Source organism: Aptenodytes forsteri, unplaced genomic scaffold, assembly GCF_000699145.1.
Source record: "Aptenodytes forsteri isolate BGI_AS27 unplaced genomic scaffold, ASM69914v1 Scaffold255, whole genome shotgun sequence".
In the NCBI taxonomy this organism is placed as follows: Eukaryota; Metazoa; Chordata; class Aves; order Sphenisciformes; family Spheniscidae; genus Aptenodytes; species Aptenodytes forsteri.
The window spans coordinates 11,212,458-11,234,351 of NW_008794888.1; the positions used below are offsets into that span (position 1 = coordinate 11,212,458).

A 21,894-nucleotide genomic window follows, 5' to 3' on the forward strand; every position below is an offset into this window, starting at 1 on the left:
TCTAATCTTGATCCATGTGGAAGTAATGGGGCCAAGAGCAGCTGAACAAGAGGGGAAGGAGGGATGGGACCCCTGTGATCCTGTGGCATGTCTGCCTGTGCAGGCACCTCAATACTCCGGTGCACCAAAAATGGGAGAGGTACCAGTGCCAGCTCCCTGCTGCACCCCAAATCTTCTGCTGCCTGGGCAGAAGGTACCCCCAATTCATCCATATCAGGAGAGCCAGTCACTCCCACTCACGCCATCAGCCTCTGCGGATACTGGCACGCACGTATCCGCTGCCAAACCCCTTTATAGCACTAGCTGCAGTGGCTGTAGCGACCCCCCTGCTCGTGCCAAAGCTGGGAGCCCAGGATCAACCACCAGATTAACTCTGCTACCTCGGAGGCTCAGGCTTTGCTGTGGGAACAAGGAGGGCACGTGCCCAGCGTGGCACTGCTCCAGGGATTGATTTTACCCACTGATCGGAGATCCAGTAAATTCAGCTAAAAAAGCTGAGGCCACCTCCCTTTTTAACACTTCGCATGATCCTTATTTGGCAGGGCAAAAATCCAGCTACTGTTGACTCTTTAAAACTATTTTTATATGCCTCAGCGCTTAGAGCTCTGGTATGTTTGCAGAGCCACTCTTCTCAAATAAGGCAATCAGGCTGCTAACGAACCCACACCCACGTCCTTGCAGACAGCAAAAGCCTGGAGAAGGGGAGGGGACTCCCCACTGGTCTGAGCCCTCCCGCCCCAGCCCTGCAGCCCAGCAACTCATTTATCTATATCAATATTAAATTTTAACAAGCAAAGCTTCGCTTCTCTGTTTTTTTTATAAAAAAGCACAGGATGGATTATGCCATGTATACTGTTAACATTAAGGGGCAAACTATGTTTTTAGCCTGTGCTGCCATCCAATAACCCTAGGAACTGGACACAGGAGAGGAGCGTTGCTGCCTTTCTGAGCACCCTGTCTTTTTTTGCAATACCTCCGAAGTTAACCATGACATCTTCACTCTGGGAAAGTCAGGTTTAGATTAGAATCCTAGAATCATTTAGATTGGAAAAGACCCCAAGACCATCGAGTCCAACCGTTAACCTAGTGCTGCCAAGTCCACCACTAAACCACGTCCCTCAGCGCCTCATCTACACATCCTCCAAATACTTCCAGGGATGGTGACTCAACCACTTCCCCGGGCAGCCTGTTCCAATGTTTCACCACTCTTTCAGTAAAGATATTTTTCCTCACGTCCAATCTAAACCTCCCCTGGCGCAACTTGAGGCCATTTCCTCTCGTCCTATTGCTTGTTACTTGGGAGAAGAGACCGACACCCCCCTCGCTACAACCTCCTTTCCTGTAGTGTTAGAGAGCGATGAGGTCTCCCCTCAGCCTCCTTTTCTGCAGGCTAAACAACCCCAGTTCCCTCAGCCGCTCCTCATAAGACTTGTTCTCCAGACCCTTCACCAGCCTCGTTGCCCTTCTCTGGACATGCTCCAGCACCTCAATGTCCTTCTTGTAGTGAGGGGCCCAAAACTGAACACAGTATTCGAGGTGCGGCCTCACCAGTGCCGAGTACAGGGGCACGATCACTTCCCTACTCCTGCTGGCCACACTGTTTCTGATACAGGCCAGGATGCTAATACAAGCCAGGATTCTCAAACAATAAGAAGAAAACCTTGAATATTTAACAGACTAGGAAAAGATCAGCAGACCACAGCAATAAAAATTTCACAGGTAAGAGGGTGACGTGAATATCTGGGATTATGGGAAAAAAAAGCCCATTCTTGACTATTGCATCCTGCTGCCTGATCAAGACCTTTTGGCTCAGGGTGCTGTAGACAAGACGCCTGTATTGCCTCTTTCTTCACAGCTGACCTTGGGCTGATCTATACCATGCAGAGCCACTTTTAGCAGAGCCGCTCTCAGCGGGTTTCCATATTAATGTGGCACGGCATGAGGACAGCAGAGGAAGATGAGCAAAGCTGTATTTTATTGCCCGGGACCACTCACTGAGAGAGGTAAGCGGCTGCACGGGGGGTGAAACAGCCTCTCCAGGGGATGCACTGAATGGCAGACTCACCGTATCTCCTATTTTGAGATCTCCGCACTTCCTGAGCCCGGGATAGGACAAACCGTCCTGGCACGTGGCAGTGAAGGTCAAGCCAATGTCCTCAGGGCTGTCCCAGACTGTGAGCTCCACCTTGGACCGAATACTCTAGAAACACAACGGGAAAGCAAACTGTCAGGTTCCCAAAGGCGGGGGGGGTTCTTCTGCTTTAGTCTCTTCTCCTGATGTTTCCAGAGGGAGGCTAGGACATCTGTGCACCTATATGAAAAAAAAATCACCTGTGCACACACATTGACATTTGAGTTTGACTTAAACAGCTCAGGAGACTTCTGATGAATGCAACTAGAGTCACAGGGAGCTGCCTACAACCCCTGCGGGTGGCTTATGCCCTCTAGGACAGACGTGATGACCACTGTAGGCAGCACTGAAAAGATACGGATGCACAAGAAAAGGGAAGGAAGAAAACATAACATTCGGGGAGCTGCCTACAAGCCCTGCGGGTGGCTTATGCTCTCTAGGACAGACATGATGACCACTGAAAAGATACGGATGCACAAGAAAAGGAAGGAAGAAAACATTCTCGACCACAAATTGAGCACCTCTGAGCCAAAGATCAGAGCCTCGTGCATACACCTGCACCTCCTCCTCCCCATAAACCAGCCCCTTAGCAAAGCACAAAGCCTCATTCTCCACTGGCAGTTGTCCTGTGACGTCCATTGTACTGCATAGAGAAGGTGTAAACCTGCACTAACTCTGTCCTGCTTTCTTGATTTCACCCAACTGGTCAGAAAAATGTATTTTCCCTCTTCGGAGAAAATGCCAAACAAAAAGTATCCTTTCAGATGCATCAGCTGGAAGCACCACCATGGGGAAAAAAAAAAGAAAAATCTCTTCTTTTGTGAAACTTTTCAAAGTGAAAAATGTTTTCCATCAGCGAGGTTTTGGTATGCTCCTACCCCCTTTCTTCTGCTTCTCATCTCTCCACTCTGCTGCACACACAGACTTTTTAAGTCAAAACAAAATGAAGTTTATAAGTATTAATTCGGAATGAGGTTGTTTTGCTTCATTCTTCCAATGGCTGGAACTGATTTTTTTTTTTTATGAGTGGTGTCCAAAAAAGACAAAGGTTTTCAAAATGGAGCTTTTTATACAAATACATTTATTTTCCAAAGCCAGCTTGCAGCTTCATCCCTCTCCCCCTTGTCCCCATCCCTCACTGAAGTGGCCAGATTAAGGAAAAGAGCTAATTTGGACTTCTTGCCAGTCCATGTGATAACAAAACCAGGGTTCACACACCAGCAAAGAGCTAACGCTTTTGGAAACGGGCAGGAAATAAATGAGTTTTGGCTGGGCGAATTAAACAGCCCTTGAGGAAAAAAAGGAATAATTTCCCATCTCTCTGCTGTAATGGAGGAGCCGTTCATGGGGTGGCAGTTTGGACTGTACGAAGCATCCATCGCCTGCGGGCTGAACACCGTGTGTGTCGGTAAAGCCGAACATACTGCTCTGCCCAAAATTATCCCATAGAAATTACCTGTCACACTGATACGCTCTCCCATCTTCCTGCCCAGAGCATCTCATTTGGGGCATGGCAGAAGACAGGACACCAGGCCAGACCTCGCTATGACCTTGCGTGGGCTCTTCCTATGTTTTTATACAGATGCCAAGATTTCTTGTTAGCCCTATATAGTAATGCTATTAGCTTAATTGTAATGCTATTATTATTAGCCACTTTGCACCGTTACACAGCAATACCTTCTCACAGCACCGCAGCCTCTGCTAAGGGCGACTGCCGAGTTTGCTGCTGTGTTGTTTGGTGGCCCCCAAGCCTGCAGTGCCTTCAGGGACGAGCGGAGGATGCTGGAGAGACCTAGAGGAAGGACCTGGCCCTGAGATGGAGGAATGTCTCTGCCTGAAATAAAGCTGTCTGCTATAGCCTGGGGGAAAATCAAAGGATGGATCGTTTCAGTGTAAAAACAAGGAAATCCCGAACCAGCAGCAGCTCCAGGAACAGCTGATGTGAAGGCCACCCACTGCCTGTCACGGGAAACCCATCGGTGCTGTAACAAGAAACACATCCAAGACCTGCCTGGATTGGGTTTAGGAAAGTGGTTTTTAAACCAGCATCCCGTTTGCTGCCTTCGGTCCAAACCCAGCCTGCGTGCCCGGGCAGAGACCCTCAGTGCTACGCCAGCCCGGGCACAGCCCCCCTAGGAGCCTCTCCATCTTGCAGGAGTGTCAAGATCTGGGGGAAGGGTTTTTCTTAGTGAGAACAGAGAAAAAAAGCCATTCCTGTTCTCTTTTGCTTCACACCCCCCCGGATGAGGGAAAGGCGACAGCATGCCTGGCAGAAGAAAAAGGGAAATGGAAGATGAAGAGATGGTGGAAAGCGATCTTGGGGGTAATGTAAGCCCTGAGCAAGTCTGATGTATGCATCGGTGGAGGGAAGCAGACGAGAAAGGATCAGAGATGGCCAAAGCACGGAAGGGGAGAGGCTCAGCCCAGGCCCAGAGCACCAGCCACTGCCACCCCACAGGAGAAGACGGTCCCTGTCGCAGATGAAGGGTTTCTCCAGGCTCAGAATTTCATTTCCATGAGGAATAAAAAAAGGTTCACTCCCACTTGGGGAACAGAAATTTTAGCCTTCTCCCTCAGTGATAGTTTCCTCCTTCATTTCAGGAAAAAAACAAAGCTACCGAGAGGAGACGGGCTGGGCAGGCGCCAGGTTTCCCGCGTCCCCAGGCTGCCCGCAGCACAGGCAGGAGCTGCCAGCTCCCAGCAGCACACCTTGGGGTCCCAGCTCGCACCCACCACCCAGCTGAACAGGCAAGAAACCAGCCCCTGTCTCAACAACAGCTCATCCCGCGCTGCTCCTTCCGTGGGGCACCTTGGTCTCAGCGTCCTGGTGGTTTCCAGCCAGCTGCACCGCAAAGCTCACAAGCAAAGAGAGGGAGGGAGCAGGGGTGGGGGCATCAGATCCCCAATGGTTTTCATCAGCTTATATCTATCTGCAAGGGCTCGAGGGGTGGTGAAATGGAGGCACGGATGCATGTTACAGCTGGGAAACTGAGACAAAGGGAGGTTTTCATGCGATGGCGCTGAGACCACATGCAAAGTCAACGTGGAGTGAACATTCATTTCTTTCTCCCCAGCCAAGCATCTTAGCCACAAGACCCTCCTTCCTCAAGAGGAGAAACTGAAACAACCGGGCTTTTGTTTTGCAGTATCTCCAGGGCCTTGATAGCAGCATTAGCTGCTCATTGCCTTTCCTCAGAGGGTGAAGCTTTGGGAAGCACTCTTCCCAAGGGCATAACCAAATGCTGCTTTAACTGCAGGGAGCTGTGGGGGAGAGAAAGATGAACATTACAGGTCATGCAAAGCACAGCACAATCCTTACGTGACTTCTGGATCTGTAAACTCCTCCAAAGAAGTCCTTCCTCACTCCCTTGAACTAATGAGCATAGTACCAAGAAGAGCTTGCAGCCATCGAAAGCTGTGTTCACAGGTCCCATGCATGAAGAACCCTACCTGAAGGCTGACCCATTACGGGGTCAGATCTCCATGCCCAGCACCAAAACAGCAATATTCTTCCAGGAGCATGAAAAATTGACCCATAAGAATTCAGGGAGAAGTCAACAGAAATGTCGACAACTAACTACCCAACGAACGTGCAGTTTAGCTGCTTCTAATTGATCTCTCCCCTGATTTCCATGGAGATAGACAACATCAGGTCAGCAGTACAACTGCAGGTCCTTTGCTGTCCTCCATGGGCCCCATTGTGGCAGGGCAGGCTGCACTGGCAACGCCACACAGGCAGGGCTCCTTTGGGATCCAAGAGACATGGTGATGCTCATGGGGTGCTGAGGACCAACTTGTGCTGCACGGAGACCAATGCAAGGATGCGACCTTAGCTGGAGCCTGGTCACATCCTTGGGAGGCCTCTGAACATCAGACAGCAAAGAAATAACGTATTTTACCTACTGGTAGGGTGCTCTGAGAGAGAACTGTTTTAGAGTGAGGCTGTATTTTGAGGGTAATTCTGCACACAAGAGATGTGGGGTGAAATCTCTGCTTCACCACAGGCTCCCTTGGGTATCCCCGTGCTCCTTCTCCACCTCACACAGCTTGTTTCCCTCCCCAGGGTGGATGCCCCAGCTCTGGCAGTGTGTGGAGGACCGGTGAGGGAGGTGGCCAAGCCGGGTGGAGCACGCAAGGGAGAGGCGAGCCAGCCGAGCTCTTGGTGTTTTGCACGACAGCAGCTGCAGTATTAAAATGCACTTACGTTGTAGGCCTTGACGATCAGCTCGATGATATTCTTGGAGTCTTTGTGCAAAATCTCCACTGTTGTCCCAGGAATCAAGGCGGTAAAGTTCTTGGGAAAAAAAAGAAAATGAAAGAAAATGCTGAGATGCAGAGAGGAAAGCAGAGGGCGAGGAGGGACCAACCCCACACCAGGGACACCAGCCACACCCCTGCCCCATCGTCCGGTGGTGTACATGGTCAGCTTGGCTCCCATTAACGTGAAGCTTTTGAAAGCAAAGCATTGCTAACACGGCACGTCAAACGCTAAACAAAGCTCATGACCACGGGATGGGGACTAACGGACCCAGGGCTGCTGCCAAGGGAGGCAAAACCCAGCCGCTGCACACTCGGGAGAGCTGGCACCGTGGGGAGGGAGGTGCAGCTGCCCCGTCTCACCTCACGACCCATGAGCATCCCCGGAGAGGGGGTGGAGAATGAGCTCAGCCCTCCCGCTCTCCACGGGTGAGCAGCAGCATCTCGACCGTAGCAACGCGGCTGCTTGTTGTTTTTGCTCGAGCCTCGAGAGCTGGAGCAGAGTTTTCCGAAAGCGACCCCGCCTGAAACACCTCCCCACATCCGCGGAGGAGCAAAACCCCACGGGGCAGCTCCAGACACAGGCCGGCCCTTGCGGCTTGGGTCACCTCTTTCTTTCGAGGGAGTTCAAATTGTATGTGGCGCGTCGGGGGCCTGGACTCTGTGATGGAAAAACACAGCTGGGCAGAAACACTGCGTGCGATTAGGTAATGGGATTAAGTCACTGCAGAATGGGTTGAACAGGTTTCTGCTCTCTCGCATGCTGCACGGCTGGCAGCCACCCAAACATCAAGATTAAGCTGGAGTCTATTTTAGGTCTTCACATGCTCACTAACATATATATCTCTTTGCTTTAAGAAGCTTTAGTGCTTTTCGCTGAAACAACTAGTGGGGAGGGACGGCGGGCTGAGCCTCGCCTGCCTGCATCTGCCTGCCCTGCCAGCCCCACGGGCAGTGCGTGGCCACGTGCACTTGTGCGTGCGGCTGCACACATGCGCGCTTGCGGCTGCCTCCGCTCCACGGCGCTGACAGGAAGATGCTTTCACGAGGCATTTAAATCTCCCCCCAGCCCGGGCGGCTCGGCGGCGCTTACCTTGTACAGGACGTAATGACTTTTTGTAACAGCAAAAATCAGGTGGATGTTGTTTTCAGCAAGTTTCTCCCCAAGAAGCGCCAGGGAAGGATAATCCTAGGGGCACAAAAAGGGCAGAAAGACTGATGCGTAACACAGAAACAAAGACTAATTTCATTGCTCTTCTCCCCCCAACAGCAAAATTCGTTCCAGACACATAGCATGTTTCGCTGCAGGATGAAGTCCCTGACGTACCAGCACAATCCCAGCTGAAATAGTAGAAATTCTGTCATCCCCTAAATAATTCTGCTGTACCTTTCACTAGAATATATGACTGACAACACCATTAGCTACAGCAACACCTGAAATGCTGGATTTCTTTCTTTCCTCTTTCTGCTTTGCCATCAGCAGACACACATGTGTAATAAGCTGGCTGCTATCTCCAGGGATGCGACGCAAGGAGATCTAGAACTGCAGTAAGTGGAAATGTATGATTTTTCTCCCAAAGCAGAAACACCCATCACCTGCTCTTTCTGCATACTGGAACCATAAAGAGACTATGATAAGCTCTTTAATTCTGCAGACTTCCCAGACAGAGAGGATGGCAGGAAGACACTGCTCTAGCTACCCACAAGCAACAAAATAATGAACCAGGGCTCACTTTCAAGAGACCAGCTTGAGTTTAAAACCTCAGGCTTCTTCTGAAGTGCTGTCCTCATTTAAAAACACCTTATTTACTTGCCGACTGGAGGGCTGATTGAGAGCCTCCAAGACTCAAACATGGAAACAGCAAGGCAGCATCCCCACACCAGCTACCCAGCGTAACTCCACGTCAGTACGAGGGCTGTGCTCCCTTACGTATATACTTGCTAGGATTGCACGGGAGGTGGAAAGAGGGTTTCTCCGAGGATCCTAGCCTCTGGCCATAATGCAGCCATCCAGAAACACCTCCTCTTAGGGGGTGACATCCCTGCAGGACCAAAAATCGTTAAGTAGTGCTTGTGACCTGCTGAATAAAGCACCCTTCTGCAGAAGGATGTGATAATTAGGTGGCAGACAAGTGCTCATTCACCCCAGAAGTTTCCTCCACTGAGTTTAAATTAATAATAAATAGACAAATGGGCCCTTTTAAGACCTCTGTTAGTCTTGAGCTCAAAGGCTGTAAATGGGAGGAGCGTCCTGTTGTGCTTGCTATTGTAGCCACACCAAGGTAGGCTCAGCCTCCCCGGGGAGAAGCTGACAATCCACTGGACATTTTAGAAAAGGGATGACATATTTGATGTTTCCTCTACACTTTGCAGCAAATATGATGCTCTTCAGGACACCAAGTTACTTTTCCCTCCCTTGCAATGAGCCTTGAAGAAACCTGCTAAGCTCCTAACCTATTTTTGAGCACGACAGAAGCATTCACTGGGGGGGGATGCCCAAGGGGAACGGCAAATTTTATTTGCCAGCTGCAGGACTGGGTAAAACCATGCTGGTCAGAGGCTGTGTTTGCCAAAAGCTGCTGGAGTTGGGGGTGGCTGGTCTCCAGAGAGGTCCACCAACACCCTGAAGTCTCTGAGGCCTGGCCCCCCATGTTCCCCCTCACCAGCTGGCTGGACGCGCCATACTCGTTGGCTTCATTCAGGTGGCACTGGCCGTCGTGGGGCTGCACCAGCCCCCCCAGCTTCCCATCCAGGGCTATGTGGGGCACATCATCCGTCGTGAAGACCAGCAGGTGAGACGCCTCCTTACGCCAGCCGATCTTCTCCTGGGGGAAAACAAACCCTGTGAGACAGTCGGTCTGCCCCTGCCAAGCCCACACTTCGCCCCTCGCCTTACACATGGTCCCAGCCACACTCCCATCCAGCAGCAGACCCATTAGCACTAAATAGAAGAGTACCATGCTCCTGTCCACCCATCCCTGGCAAGAAAACGAAATGTCAGGGGCCCATCTAGCATTTCCCAACATCTCCTTCCAACACACTTACTTAAAAAGGCATGAGGAGGTATGTGGACTGTCCACCAGACCTTCTCTACCCAGATCCAAGAATAAGAATTTCAGCTGCTTTTATAGCCAAAGGAGACCTGCCAAATTCCTCCACACATATTTAATCTGACCTTGTTTCCTCAGCTCCGCAGAGCGGCCAAGCCAACAGCAAGAGCTGCAATATCCCCGCTCAGCATTTTCATTACTGCCTGCTCATAAAGGCTGTTTCTGAGCTGTGATGCACAAAGTGAGGTCCCTGCCTAAGGGCGCTGGCTTTGGTGCACCCACATGCATTGCACAGGCACTCTGCCCCATGTGTCCCCTTCTGCACACATCTTCTGGAAGCCATGGTGTCTCCAAGCCTCCTGCAATTTCATTGTGCAACCACTACGCGTGCCCTGAACAGCTCAATCCCCCCGCACCACAGCCCAGAAGAGCAGGAGCACACACACCTGGAGCAGAGTGCAGCAGTGGGAGCTTTGGCAGTGGTTGCCTGCACTAATCCACGCACAACTGCCCCGCACAGCTCTGCTGTGAGCAAATTCTGCGTATTTAAAAACATGCTAATTCCAAGCCATGCTCTAGTGGTCCCTATGAAAGCACCGAGATGTCAAGCACAGCACAGGAAGTGTCCTCTGAACCCTCCTTGGTCCCTCTGTGTAAGGACCAGACATTATCACCATCTTTGCATGGAGAGAGATGCAGGGACAGATTTTTTTCAAGTAAAGGTATAAGATTTAGATGATAAATGTTTCCCTCCCACGGAGCTTCCCCAGGTTTCCAGCTTTGCATCGGCTCGAGAAGCAGATCTGCGCCTACAACAGCACACTGAAGCAGTTTGTTGCAATGGAAGTGGAAGGAAATGGAGAAGCCCAAAGGAAATATTTGGAAACCATACCACTGCAGCACACTCCCCTGCGCTCGCTGGCTGCTCCCACTGCCAGCTCGTGCCAAGCCGGGTGGGCTGAAGTCCCACCTGCCAACCACAGCAGGGAGATCCTGCCGCGGCAGAGACTGGAGCCAGAAAGCCCCATCTCCCAGAGCTTCCCCTTGGGTTGGCCACCCTGCCCATCTGCCGGCAAAGACATAGCCCCACGCCTTCCCTCCCCACACACATTCAGCATCCCTCCAGCCCCTGGCTCAGAGCAACAGCGCAAATCCCTTGGAAAGGGATGAGGGAAAAGCTGGTAAAAGCTTGCTGATGGGAAGGCAGTGCAGATGAATATACCCAACTCCTCCAGAGCTTACTGCTCAGCCTATTTAGCAACATCTGACATCTGCCTTGTTTCACAGTAAGATGCTAGCCTACGAGCTGCCGCAGCCCGGCTGCAAAGACACTTCCTATAGAAAGCGCTGGTGTGGGCAGGGCAAGAGGGCAGAGCAGGCAGAAGGATGCAGAATCACGGCTGCCAGCGCAATTTTCGCCTGCAAATGTGAGTCATAGCCCAAAGCCTGCTGATCTTTCTGATAAATATAACTCTTGCTTCAGGGACACTATTCCAGGGTAGATTTCTTTTTCCTCCCTATTGCAGAAGGTATTTTTTCTTTAATGGTATTTTAAAGACCTATGCAATGCAAGTAAGGCCATAGGAAGAAATCTTTGGCAACACACATCCTTTGCCGTGTACCAGCACATTACAGTCCAGCTCAGTATGCAGTGAGAACTTTTTTGCTCTGGGAAGCAGGAGTCGTTCCACTGAAGTGACCCCCACTGGACAAAAGGCAAAATCTTCATGCCAAAATGTAATTTCTTAAGAACTCAACCCAAAAGTGATTACAGCTCTAACAATGCAGGAAGCAGTTGTTGGTCTACTCAGCCACCAGACAGAAGCCCATCCAGTTCACTTTCCTTTGTGTATCCAAAGCTGATTTCTTTTCTTTTTAAACAATTGAGGCCAAGAAAGTCCCGAAGAGATTAAAAGGATTAATTTGAGTTTCATTTCCTTAGAAATGTGGTACGCACAAAGAAAATGAGCTGCATTCAAGCGGCAGTTATGAAGCCACTTCAGGGATAATGCTTCTGTTCACCTGCCTGCTAAGCCCACCTTTAATTCTCAGGCTAAGCACCCCTTTCCAGACAAACTCTCCGGGTCTCCGACACACACTTTCCCATGTAAACAACATCAGAAAAAGCTTTGGTTGCTCAGTTCAGGAACTCACTTCCAAAAAGCAATGAGCTCCCACAGCGTCAGTGCCAATATCAGGGCACTGAGAGCATTTGATGCCTTGGAGCATCGGACCAGGGTGTCTCAGATGAGGTGGCTGAGCCGGTGCCGATGCCACACCAAAAAGAGCTGGAGACCTATGGAAAAAGCACCTGGAGAGGCCAGCGCACTGAGGAGCTGCCGCATCTCACGCTGCCTCCGCCAGCAGCTTGCAGGCGCTGGAAAATACAGCTCTTCAGCACGCAGTTTCCACCGCAAAACCCAGAGCAGCACTCTGCTCCGTTTAAAACAAATAACCAAAAAGACTTTCATTTATTTTTACTGGACTGAGACTGTTGAACAAAAAACCTGCACTGACGTCTGCCCCCTCGTCTGGTTTTTGATCTTCATGGGATAAAAAAGGATTCTGAAAGCAGGGGTGGGACCTGACCCAAAGCAGAGTGACGTGGGAAGACGTGTCTCCGCAGGGCTGGGCACACTACGGATCCACGCTCCTATGACCAGCTGCAGTTGCCTCCCATACCCTGAAAGGCCAGCTCCTCACTCCTTACAGCCAACAGTGACTGGCAAAACTGCCACAGCTATCTCAGCATAGCCCAGCCCTCCAAATCCTATTGAAAAGGCTGCAAAACCCTGCATCAGTATTTCCAAGCCTGAAATAAATATCTAAATTTATGCTTTGGGTGCTGAATAAAAAGGGCTCAATTGCCAAGACATCAACTGCCAGGAGAACCCCCTGGATTCATCAATATGTCTAAAACCCCACCAGTTTCTCAGGTGTAGGCCTTTTTGGAAGCAAGAAATAGATACAGGTGCAAGACAAGTATGCCTTAGAGATTAAAAGCCAAAACCTCCTTCGTTTTGCATCGCTCTGAAAGGCACGTCAGTGTCTCCCAGATGTCTTGGCCATCTCCATGTAGCAAGCACCAGTCAAAACTCTTTCAAAAGACACTTTATTTTCCAATCCAGCATTATCTCCTTGCTGCATCTTAGTATATAAGATCTGAAACTTATATATACCACCAAGCCATATGATGCTTGCACTTAAAGAATGGCAGAAAACCAAAATACTGCAAATGGAAAATATAATTGCAGAAGGTTGATTAATATTCCTGGCTAACCATTTTAGCATCAGGATAAAGGCTTATTGTCTCTGGCTCTTTCATTGCCTCCAGAATAACATTTACCATATCTTCATCGTTCAGAAAGGAGCCAAACCCCGGGCCTGCTCGTTAGTCTGTATTAGCTGTGCAAACTTTCCCCACTCCTCGGGTTGAAAACCAGGCCAAAAAATGACTTGTGCATTACAGAGGTCTTAGAAAGCTCATGCAGAAGAAATGCTTGATATGAATTACAGTATAAAAATACCTAGTCAACAGAGTAGGTATTGTTTCTGACACCTCAGCGCTTGAAGGGGAGAAGACCACACTCGGACACCGTGGCTTGGAAATAGTGAGGCTCTGCCATGCCACCGTCGGCTCTCCCCGGGATGCCCCCATTGATGCCACAAACTCTGCTGCTGAGCACAAAGCACTTCACGGTCAACATGCTGCATTGCCCCAAAGGCAGGGGACTTTCTAAGGTCATAACTGCCTTAAATCTTGGGTTTTGAATATGGTAGAGAGGGTGAAAGCTGGAAAAAGCTGGAGCATGCCAGAGAGAGGCAATGGGGTGCCACAGTAGTGATGAGGAAACCCACCCCAGAAGGCACCAAGGTACCTGCATGCTGGTCACCCTGCACCAAGGAAAACAGCTCCTGAGTTACCAGAAGGTACTGTCCATGCAGGGTTTAGTCCCCATGATACTTCATTAATCACCACTGGATGCAAAGCTCCATTCATTGCAGCAAAGAGCATCCTCACTAGGAAGTGGCACTTCACTGCCACCCCAGATGTCTGTCACCTTCACCCGCCTTGACGGTGCTGAGCCCCACCACAACCCATGGCCGCCGACTGGTCTGGGCCATCACTCGGCCACTGTGACAGAAACTAATCACAAAGCTCCCGTTTTGGCTATAGGGCTTAGGAGGTCAATCAGCTGGCCTAAAATTTTGGCTGTTCTAACTCTGGATGGACAGAACCTTTGCTGCTCATGCCTGTGATCAACAGGCAGCTGCTCCACCAGCAAGGGGCTGCCAAGGCAGCGCAAGTTGCGGTGCAGCCGCTTCTCCTGCCTCACACACCAGTCCCATGGACTTTCTTTCCCACCCCCAAGCTCCGGTAATTAATTAACCACCGCGGCTGCAGAAATTCCTCTGTCATGACCTGCCACATCACGCCAAGAGCCACACAAGCACACACGCTCACCTCTGCTCACCCCTCCTAGAGGATGCTCAGTCCTGAATTTAGATGGCACCAGCATCTAAATTCATCTTCTGAATTTAGAAGGGACCAGGCTGAGCACTCAAGAACCACAAAGATTTTGGTCCTCGCCAACAGTTTGAGACTGGCACAAATGTGCAGGAAATATCTTGCAGGTCTCCTGCCTTCCAGCAACACCTCCAAAATGAGCCCTGGTGATACACATCGCAGTATTTCTGCACTGTAGGGAAACGTTGTCCCATTTTTGCAATAACGTGGTGGAAGGGACTGCAAAAAACCACATGGTGGGTGGCACATCTGAGTCACCATCCTGAGATGTCTCTGCTCTAACCATGAGAGCCACCTCTCCAAAACTGAGAAGCTCTTTATGCCCAGATGACTATCGGGAGCAGCACTGTAGTTGCGCCAGCAACAATATCTGTGCCAGGATGAGAGAGGGAAGATGAATGTTGGGTGGCATCAGATCCAACAGGGCAGGTTCAATCCTGTCACGAACGTGAAGCGTAAATGCAGCCAACCCAGGTGAGGGAAGATCTGGTTTCCCACAAGCCTGCGTCCCATCATCCTGCAGACGATGCCTATCTCCCGGCTCCCACAATCCAGACTCAGAAGAAAACACGCCCATCAAAAAGGACAATGCAAGGCTGGAGCAAACAAGAACAAAACTGTATGTCAAGAGCAGAAAAACCAACCAGAGCTGTCTCTGGCGAGCGGCGCAGCTCAGCCACATGGCAGAGGGGAGCAAACACTTCCATCCCTGACACACAAAGGAATACAGAGCAACCCACCTAAAGGTCTTCAAGCAAACATCTCCAAAAACCCTAAGGACGTGGCTAACATGGCACTAAGCTAACGAACTCTGTCTTTAATTACTGTGCACAGCTCCAGTTTTTCTGACGATGAGGGAGGGCAGGCTATCAGTGCCTGGAGGTGGGATCATCCAGCCCCACACGCCCAAGGGGGCGGGTATGAGCAGCAGGAACCCTCAACACGGGTCAACTGATGCAAGATGTGTTTGACACACACTTAAGAAACGCATTAAACCAACACACAGTGCTGCTGCGCACAAGCGTGCATGAATCTTAAAGGATTTCGTCCCAGGTGCTCAGGGATCAGCACCTACAAGTCTAATCGTGCAATGAAATCTCAGCCCTAAATTTGCATTTGCAAAAGCTCTGTTTTTACCCCTTTAAACTACAAAAGACATTAACCTTTTTTCCTTTGCCTTTTCATGTACAAAAGCACATGAAAACAATAGCCTCTACTTTTCAAGGCATCTCTCATGGTTTCTGCAAGAAAAATTTAGTAGTTACTTTCAAGCAATGGCATACTGAAGCCTTACCCTGGTCCAAGAACAGAGCAGAAGAAACCTCCTCCTCTTTTGCTTTGCCTTTAAACCCCAGAAATCAGAGCGACTCACCTTGCACACAGCAGCCTGCAAAATTGCATCAAAACCACCCTCTGGAGCATCTCGGTTGCGGGAAACCTTCTGTTTCTGAACTTCTTCGTTGAAACGGTCAACTTTATCCGTTAGGGACAAGAGGTGGCGGAAGCCAAAGGATGGGACGCAGCTGGGGAACAGCTTGTAACTGCAGGAGGAACAGAGGAGTGGTCAGCTAGGAGGAACCCCACCAGTAGCCAAGAGCTGCAGAAGCTCCCAGCTCTACCAGGCTGGTCTCCAAACCTCCGTTCAGAGGGATGAAATACTTCCACAAGGCTTCATGTTTTGGTCGCTTTGATTTCTGACTACTTATCTAGAAAACTCTACAATAGAGCCCATCTTTTTGGTTCCCCCCCCAGGGTCTTTGAGCAGCTGAAGTTTCCAGAGATCTCACCAGGACCAAACGTCTCTCTCCACATAAGGTCCGAGTGGAGACACCAAGCCCCAGGCCATGCAGCTCTGGAGTTTCAGCACCCATAAAGTGGTTTTCACACTGGAAGTCTGCAGTGCAGGATGCGACCCACAGTGATGCAGGGGGCACATTGTGGCAAGAGGGTCAGAGCCATCCTCCCCAGCAGCCCAGGATGGCGGGTTGGTGTCAAAGGGCACCACGCAGGAGCGTCACTGCCGACAGCTACTTTTCCCCTATTTTTCAATATGCATTTTCACTCTGTCATCCAGTTTTCTTGGCAATACGTGCCACCCTGCACGCACTGCACATCACCGGGCACCTGGCAATTGCACACCACGAGATGTGTTAATAACTAACACCAACTCATGCATCCTCCCACTCTCCCTGCAAGGCCAGTGAGCAAACACCATCTCCGCTTTTCAGAGCGCCACTGGAGCAGAAAGGTAGGAGTGGCATCCTAAGGCAGAGAAATGCCTCGGCAGGCTACCAGGAAAACTTCTTTTTCCATACAAAACAGTCGGGAGGCAGCTTTGGTGCTCACCACGTGGATGGGAGAGCTCAATAGAGCAGCTCCTGCGGCATGGGAAATCAGTGAGTGTGTGCAGGGGAGAGGGATGAGAAGTGTTAAGAAGAAAATGTGTTTAAAAAGGAGTTGGGCTGGCACTAATTCACTCTTATCTTCAAAGATAAAACCTGGAGAACAATTAAAGGCCTCTGCTGACACATGACCCACTATGGGTAAGCTGTAAGAGGCTTTTTACACAAAGGAGTATTTAAGATTTACCACTGCTGGGAACTCAAATCCCTCACAAGGGACCCCAGAGCAGGGATTTCCACCCGCACAGCCATGAACACACCTAACCATGGGGCAGGTCCCACTGCCCTGGGCCCGGCTGGCAATTAGAGCCATCCCTTGTGATCAGCCCGACGTTCAGACTTGCATCCCGCTTGCACCCAGGGCCAAGGCAAGGAGCATACGATGTCTGAAACCTCTGCACTGCAGGGTCTCAGTAAGCAGCCCTTAACTCATACGATACATCTGGGTGCTCGGTTTGCCAGAGCCCTGGTCCAGGAAGAAAACACTGACACACTATAGGGTCCCACATCCCATGAAGATGTATAATTTAATCCTTTTTTGTCTGTTTTACGCTCCAGGTTTGCTGGCAGAAGCTGCAGGCAGCAGCAGGACTGACAATGGATAGCTGAGTGACTACGCAGGGGCACACAGCAGTGTGGGTGGGTTATCTCAGGCTGTAACCTCCACAAGTTGTATCACAGATAGATGGGCAATTGGGTGTTCAGTCAAACCCTCTGCCTTCCTTATCTTTTTCAATTTAGTGTTTGTTTCCTTTGTATTATCTCTCTTCAATGACACCGTGGCTGTGAGAGGCCACATCCTGGCTCCCTGGGAGGTCCCAGCTGGGATGCTGAGCCAGGAGCAGGGGCGAGCAGTGAACTGGGGTGGGATGGAGGAGGCACAAGGGATCCCAGCCAGACCCCACACAAAAACACGGCCGCACCTGACCCAGATGGCCATCACCACGAGGAAGAGAAGGAGGAGAGAGCCTCGACTGGGGGCAAAAAACACCCACCACAGCTCATGTTTACTTGCAGCTTTTTTTAGATGTGAGCAGGCCACTGGACAAAGTCTGCTTTGACACTAGAAATAGCTGCGAACAAAACCCCACCTTGCTGCCACATCAGCGAGCCACCTGGCAGCAGTGACAGCCCGCTTGCAGAGCAGGCAGGGGAAGGCAATGCCGCTGGAGAACAACGAGGAGCCAGCACCCCTGGTTTGGATGAAGAGGAGAGAGATGGTGACTGGAAGGGAGCGCCCACCAGATGAGCTGCCTAGGGCAATCCTTCCTAAATGGCTTCCCAAGACCAGGCTGGCTTAATGTAACCCATAAACAGAAAAGCAACCACCTGGGTAAAGTCAAAAGGACATGCAGATAGCCTGATCATGGTGGGAGAAGACAAGGCAACAGTTCTGGATGCCCTCAATGAAAGAGCATCAGCAGTTTCAGGCATGCCTCGCTGCAGAATTGTCCAGCTCCATCCTCTCCTCCTCTCTCATCCCTGCCCTCCCCTCCTGCTCCTTTCACCCTATTTCACTCGGCAAAAGCCATGTCACTTCAATTAAATCACACACCAACCAAAAAAAGTTTCCGAGATTTCCCCCACTGGAGAGAAACCTTGTCCCTGCCCGCAAGCAACATGAGCGGGTGAAGGAGACTGAGGAGGACACAGATGACTAAGCACATTGGTCTGAGGCCACGCCAAATTTTTGGGAGGAAGAGCTATGAAGAGCGTGGTGTATGGTGCCGTGGCAGAAGAGAGCCACCTCCCTGGCTCAGTCAGCATGGTCAGTTTTGGCTATGCTTCATGGCCAAAGCATGAGTTTTTAGCGTTAAAATCTATTTGACTTTCCTCTTCGGACAGAACTGGTGAAAAAAGAATACAGATAATTTTGTCTGGTCAATGGTCAATGTGCAATGAGATGCCAAATGCTTGGTCAATGCCAAAAGTTGGCCTAGAAACTCATAGCTGATGCAAGCTCTCTTTAGTCTGCCTCTCATATGGAAAACTTAAAGGATGCACACTTGCAGAGCTTGGCATCCATCTGTGCTGTGATCTTACAATGTAAGTATCCACGAATGGCTCAAACAAAAGTGCTAACCTTACTGCCCTTACATGACTAGGAAGCACCCCAAGGATGGATGAGGTGAAGACAGCACCATGAAGGTAAATGTCAACAGTGACATTCTCCCAGGAGGGCACTTGCTGCTGTATCCATCCTTTCCTGCCAACATCCAAACCCATCTGAGCCTGGACACCCTCCACGACACTCAATTTCACTCTGGCATAATCCTTGATTCAATGGACTTGATCCCAACTCCAGCGGTTAAAGGGCAAACAAAAAGACTCTAGCAAAAAAAAAAAAAAAAAAAAAAAAAAAGGAGGAAGACTGATCCCACCGCAAAGCAAACCGCACCATTTGTGTCTTTTGCGACTGCCAGTTTGCTTTCCTTCCACAGCAATTAAGATGAAAAAACCTGTCTGACATCTTCAAAACACGTTGCAAGAACTCATTAATCAGTCCTACAGGCCCTCACAAATCTCACTTCCCCCAAACACTTCTGTTGGGAAGGACTTATGTTGCCTTGCCTCGGTCTCCTTATCTGTAAAATGGAGACAAAGAGCTTAATTGATCTACTCAAGGCCAAACTATGACTCAGAGCTAGGATCAGAAATCAGGAATTTCTGGCTCTTGTTCTTTTTTCTTAAAGTCTGTAAAAAAGCCTGCTACGTCTGCATCCTCTTCAGGTACTTAAAAATAGCTTCAGGCTCCGATACAACAGTTTCCCATCTCTAGATGCAGAGATCTCCCAACAGCCACTGCAAAATTGGAAGTTGTCCTATTTTGAATCGCTCTAGAACATAACAGCAACAGCCGTGGCTAATCAGCATTCCCAAAAGCCAGGGCTTAAGTGTGGTTCATTATTTAAAACAAGAATGGGAAGAGAAGACTGCAGCCAGGCTCTGTGCAAACACAGGGCTTGTCCCTTCGGGGTACACCTACCACTTACCCAATGCAGGGATTGTTTTGGTATCTTGGTGCCGTGTAGGAGAAAGGAGAAATGTTTTTGTCCACAAAAGATCCAAACCCCAGCCGGAAATTGCTAGTGAGCTTTCGCATCTCTTCAGCCAGCTTGGTCCCCAGATTGCGAATATTATCTAGGTCGTCATTCATGGACAGGGAGAGATCCATCAGGTAGTAGAGGTCCACGGGATAGTCCTCCACTTGCCGAACCTGAACTCGGAAGGAGGTCTGGTCACCTGCACACACACAAGAGTTGAGAGCGGTGAAAAGGAAACTCTTGGCACACATAAAATCCAGACCGCAGGCTTTTTTTTCGCCCCCCCTGCAGAACAGACAGATCACTTCCAAAGAAGAGGGTGAGGGGAACAAGCTTTTCCAAATCTATCCCTTAGGAGACTAATAGGAAAGCAGGTAATGACTTTGGGTCCTTTTAAGCTATGTAGTGTACTGGCTGGCAAGAAAAAGACATCTATAGCGTGCATGTCTCTATTTTACTTTGGAGATATGGGAAAGGGTCTTTCCATCTCAGCTGAGAGAACATGTAGGGGGGGACACATGAAAAATGCTGCTGCCCCAGACTGTGTACAGTCCAGGGGCATTTTCTCAGAAAACTGGAAATAAAAGCAAGCAGAGTGAACCTCACATGGATGTTTCATGGACTACTGAAAGAGGGACCCTGTACATGCTTACTTGGGCATGTCCTCAAAGCAAACCAGGAGCAGTCCAAGAAGTCCTGCACAAAAGAGAGAAGGAGGTGGAGCAGGAGAAGGAAGAGGGTCAGGAGAAAACAGCCGGCATGAGATGAATGCAAGATGTCCTCTGAGCTGTGCAGGGAAGTCAAATTGAAGCAGACACAGAAGAAATGCCTTTGAAAAGGACCTCTCCCCCAAAAAAGAGCCGTGCCACCATCACTCAGGAGAAAGCAGGGCAAAAGGGAAGTGAACTGGAAAAAGAAGGTTGTTAGGGTCACCCAGGGAAGTACAGAGGCAGAGATGAAGCTTCCTGAAGTGATGAACACAAGGGAAGGAGCTGACAGGGCTGAGTCACAGGTTGCACAAATGTGAAGAAGAGCAGAGGAAAGCTTTTCCCCTCACCTTCCCCTTTGCCAAACTGCTTTCAGAGATGCCCTCCAGAAGGGGTGCCCGGGAGGCCACCACTGGCACTGCCCACGCCTCGAAAAAGGTGAAGTGGCTTCAGAGTGAACTCAACTTCACACCAGATGGACCTCGGTGGAGCCAGAGAGGAGGTGGCAAATGTTTGCCTTACACTTTGCTGAGAGGGGTCTAAATGGAAACCCCAGACTCCAGCACTCTCAAACCCCAGGCTGGTTTGGAGATTCCACGTCCCCAGCTGCCACCTCGTCCCTTTTTCCAGCTCAGTGGGATCTCAGACCCAGGGACTCAGATCCTCTCAAGACCAAGCTCCCCCTGCCGCCCACCCCTCCCAGCTCTTCACGGCCGAGGCTGAACTTTGGGCACTGGCAGGTTCTGCAAAACGCTCGTGACTTCCCTCCCCTCTTCCCCAGAAATGAAACGCACATTTTTTAGTATTGTGAAAACATTTCCCTAACCGTTTTATTGTTCTCCCCATTGTCTGGAGCAGCACAGCTGCTCCCACTTACTTCCAGCCCAACAACACGTAGCAGCAGCATCCTAAAAACACCGTGCTGGCAAGACATGGCACAAGGGGCTTTGCAGCCCGGCAGGCAGCAGCCCCAGGTGGCACCTGGGGTCACGCTGTGCCAAGCCTCACACAGGGCCAAACACCCTCCCTGGCTCCCGGATCTGCTTCGCAGTGATGCCTGCAGCCGTCCCTGTGTGCGGGGAGCGAGCGGACACCCTCTCCCAGCCCTCTGCAGCAACTGCTTTGGCCCAGCAGCGTCCACCCCCTCGGCGAAGGAGCCGGGGTCCCAGCACCCAGGGGGACGTGCATAGAAGTCAGAGCCTGCCTCTTTTGCAAACAAAGCTGTGAAGGGTTTAGAGCCGGGTCTGCGCTCTTTGTTCCCCCAGTTCTCTGTGCATCTCAGCCAGCTCAGTGCTGGGGTACCAGAGGAGTCAGCTACAGCTCCTAAACCAAGACTTTCCCTCTATTTGATGATTTCCCTGCACATTTAGATCAAGGGTGGCTTCCAAGCCAGGGCTTCTTTCTTACAGTTAGTTGCTTCCCCCTGCAGCCTGCTACAACCCCACCTGGCAAAGGCAGGGCTGCGAGGCACCATCCACAAACGTGCACACGTAGGTATTGCCCAGATACCGGCTGTAGGAAGCAGGAAACTTAACATAAATATTCCTCCTTATTCTCCCCAGCTTTCTCTTCCGGCAGGAGCAGGACTTTCCCGGCACAGCACTGAGATGTGGTATGCAGCAGGATGCAACTCGGCACAGGGCCTACAGTAAGCAAAGCGATCGAGGCGGCTCAGCTAAATCAGGTGAGCCTGACGCTGTGCCTGGCACCTGGCACTTTGTGGGGGAACAAAGGAGCGTATCATTTATATAGTGCAGTACCTATTACCGCTGATT

The 21,894-nt window shown here is 50.4% G+C and overlaps 1 protein-coding gene across 1 annotated transcript in view; it reads right to left on the reverse strand.

Moving 5' to 3' along the window:
- The window catches only part of ITGB5 (integrin subunit beta 5), a 68,823-nt gene that overhangs the window by 27,139 nt on the left and 19,790 nt on the right, over window positions 1-21,894 (reverse strand). Inside the window, exons 3-8 of the mRNA XM_009274993.1 lie at window positions 19,362-19,611; window positions 15,339-15,507; window positions 9,052-9,213; window positions 7,482-7,577; window positions 6,336-6,425; window positions 2,066-2,200 (exon numbers count right to left, since the gene is read on the reverse strand). Coding sequence (XP_009273268.1) covers window positions 2,066-2,200; window positions 6,336-6,425; window positions 7,482-7,577; window positions 9,052-9,213; window positions 15,339-15,507; window positions 19,362-19,543 — 834 coding nt within the window. The 5' untranslated portion in view covers window positions 19,544-19,611. The remainder of the gene's footprint in view (window positions 1-2,065; window positions 2,201-6,335; window positions 6,426-7,481; window positions 7,578-9,051; window positions 9,214-15,338; window positions 15,508-19,361; window positions 19,612-21,894) is intronic.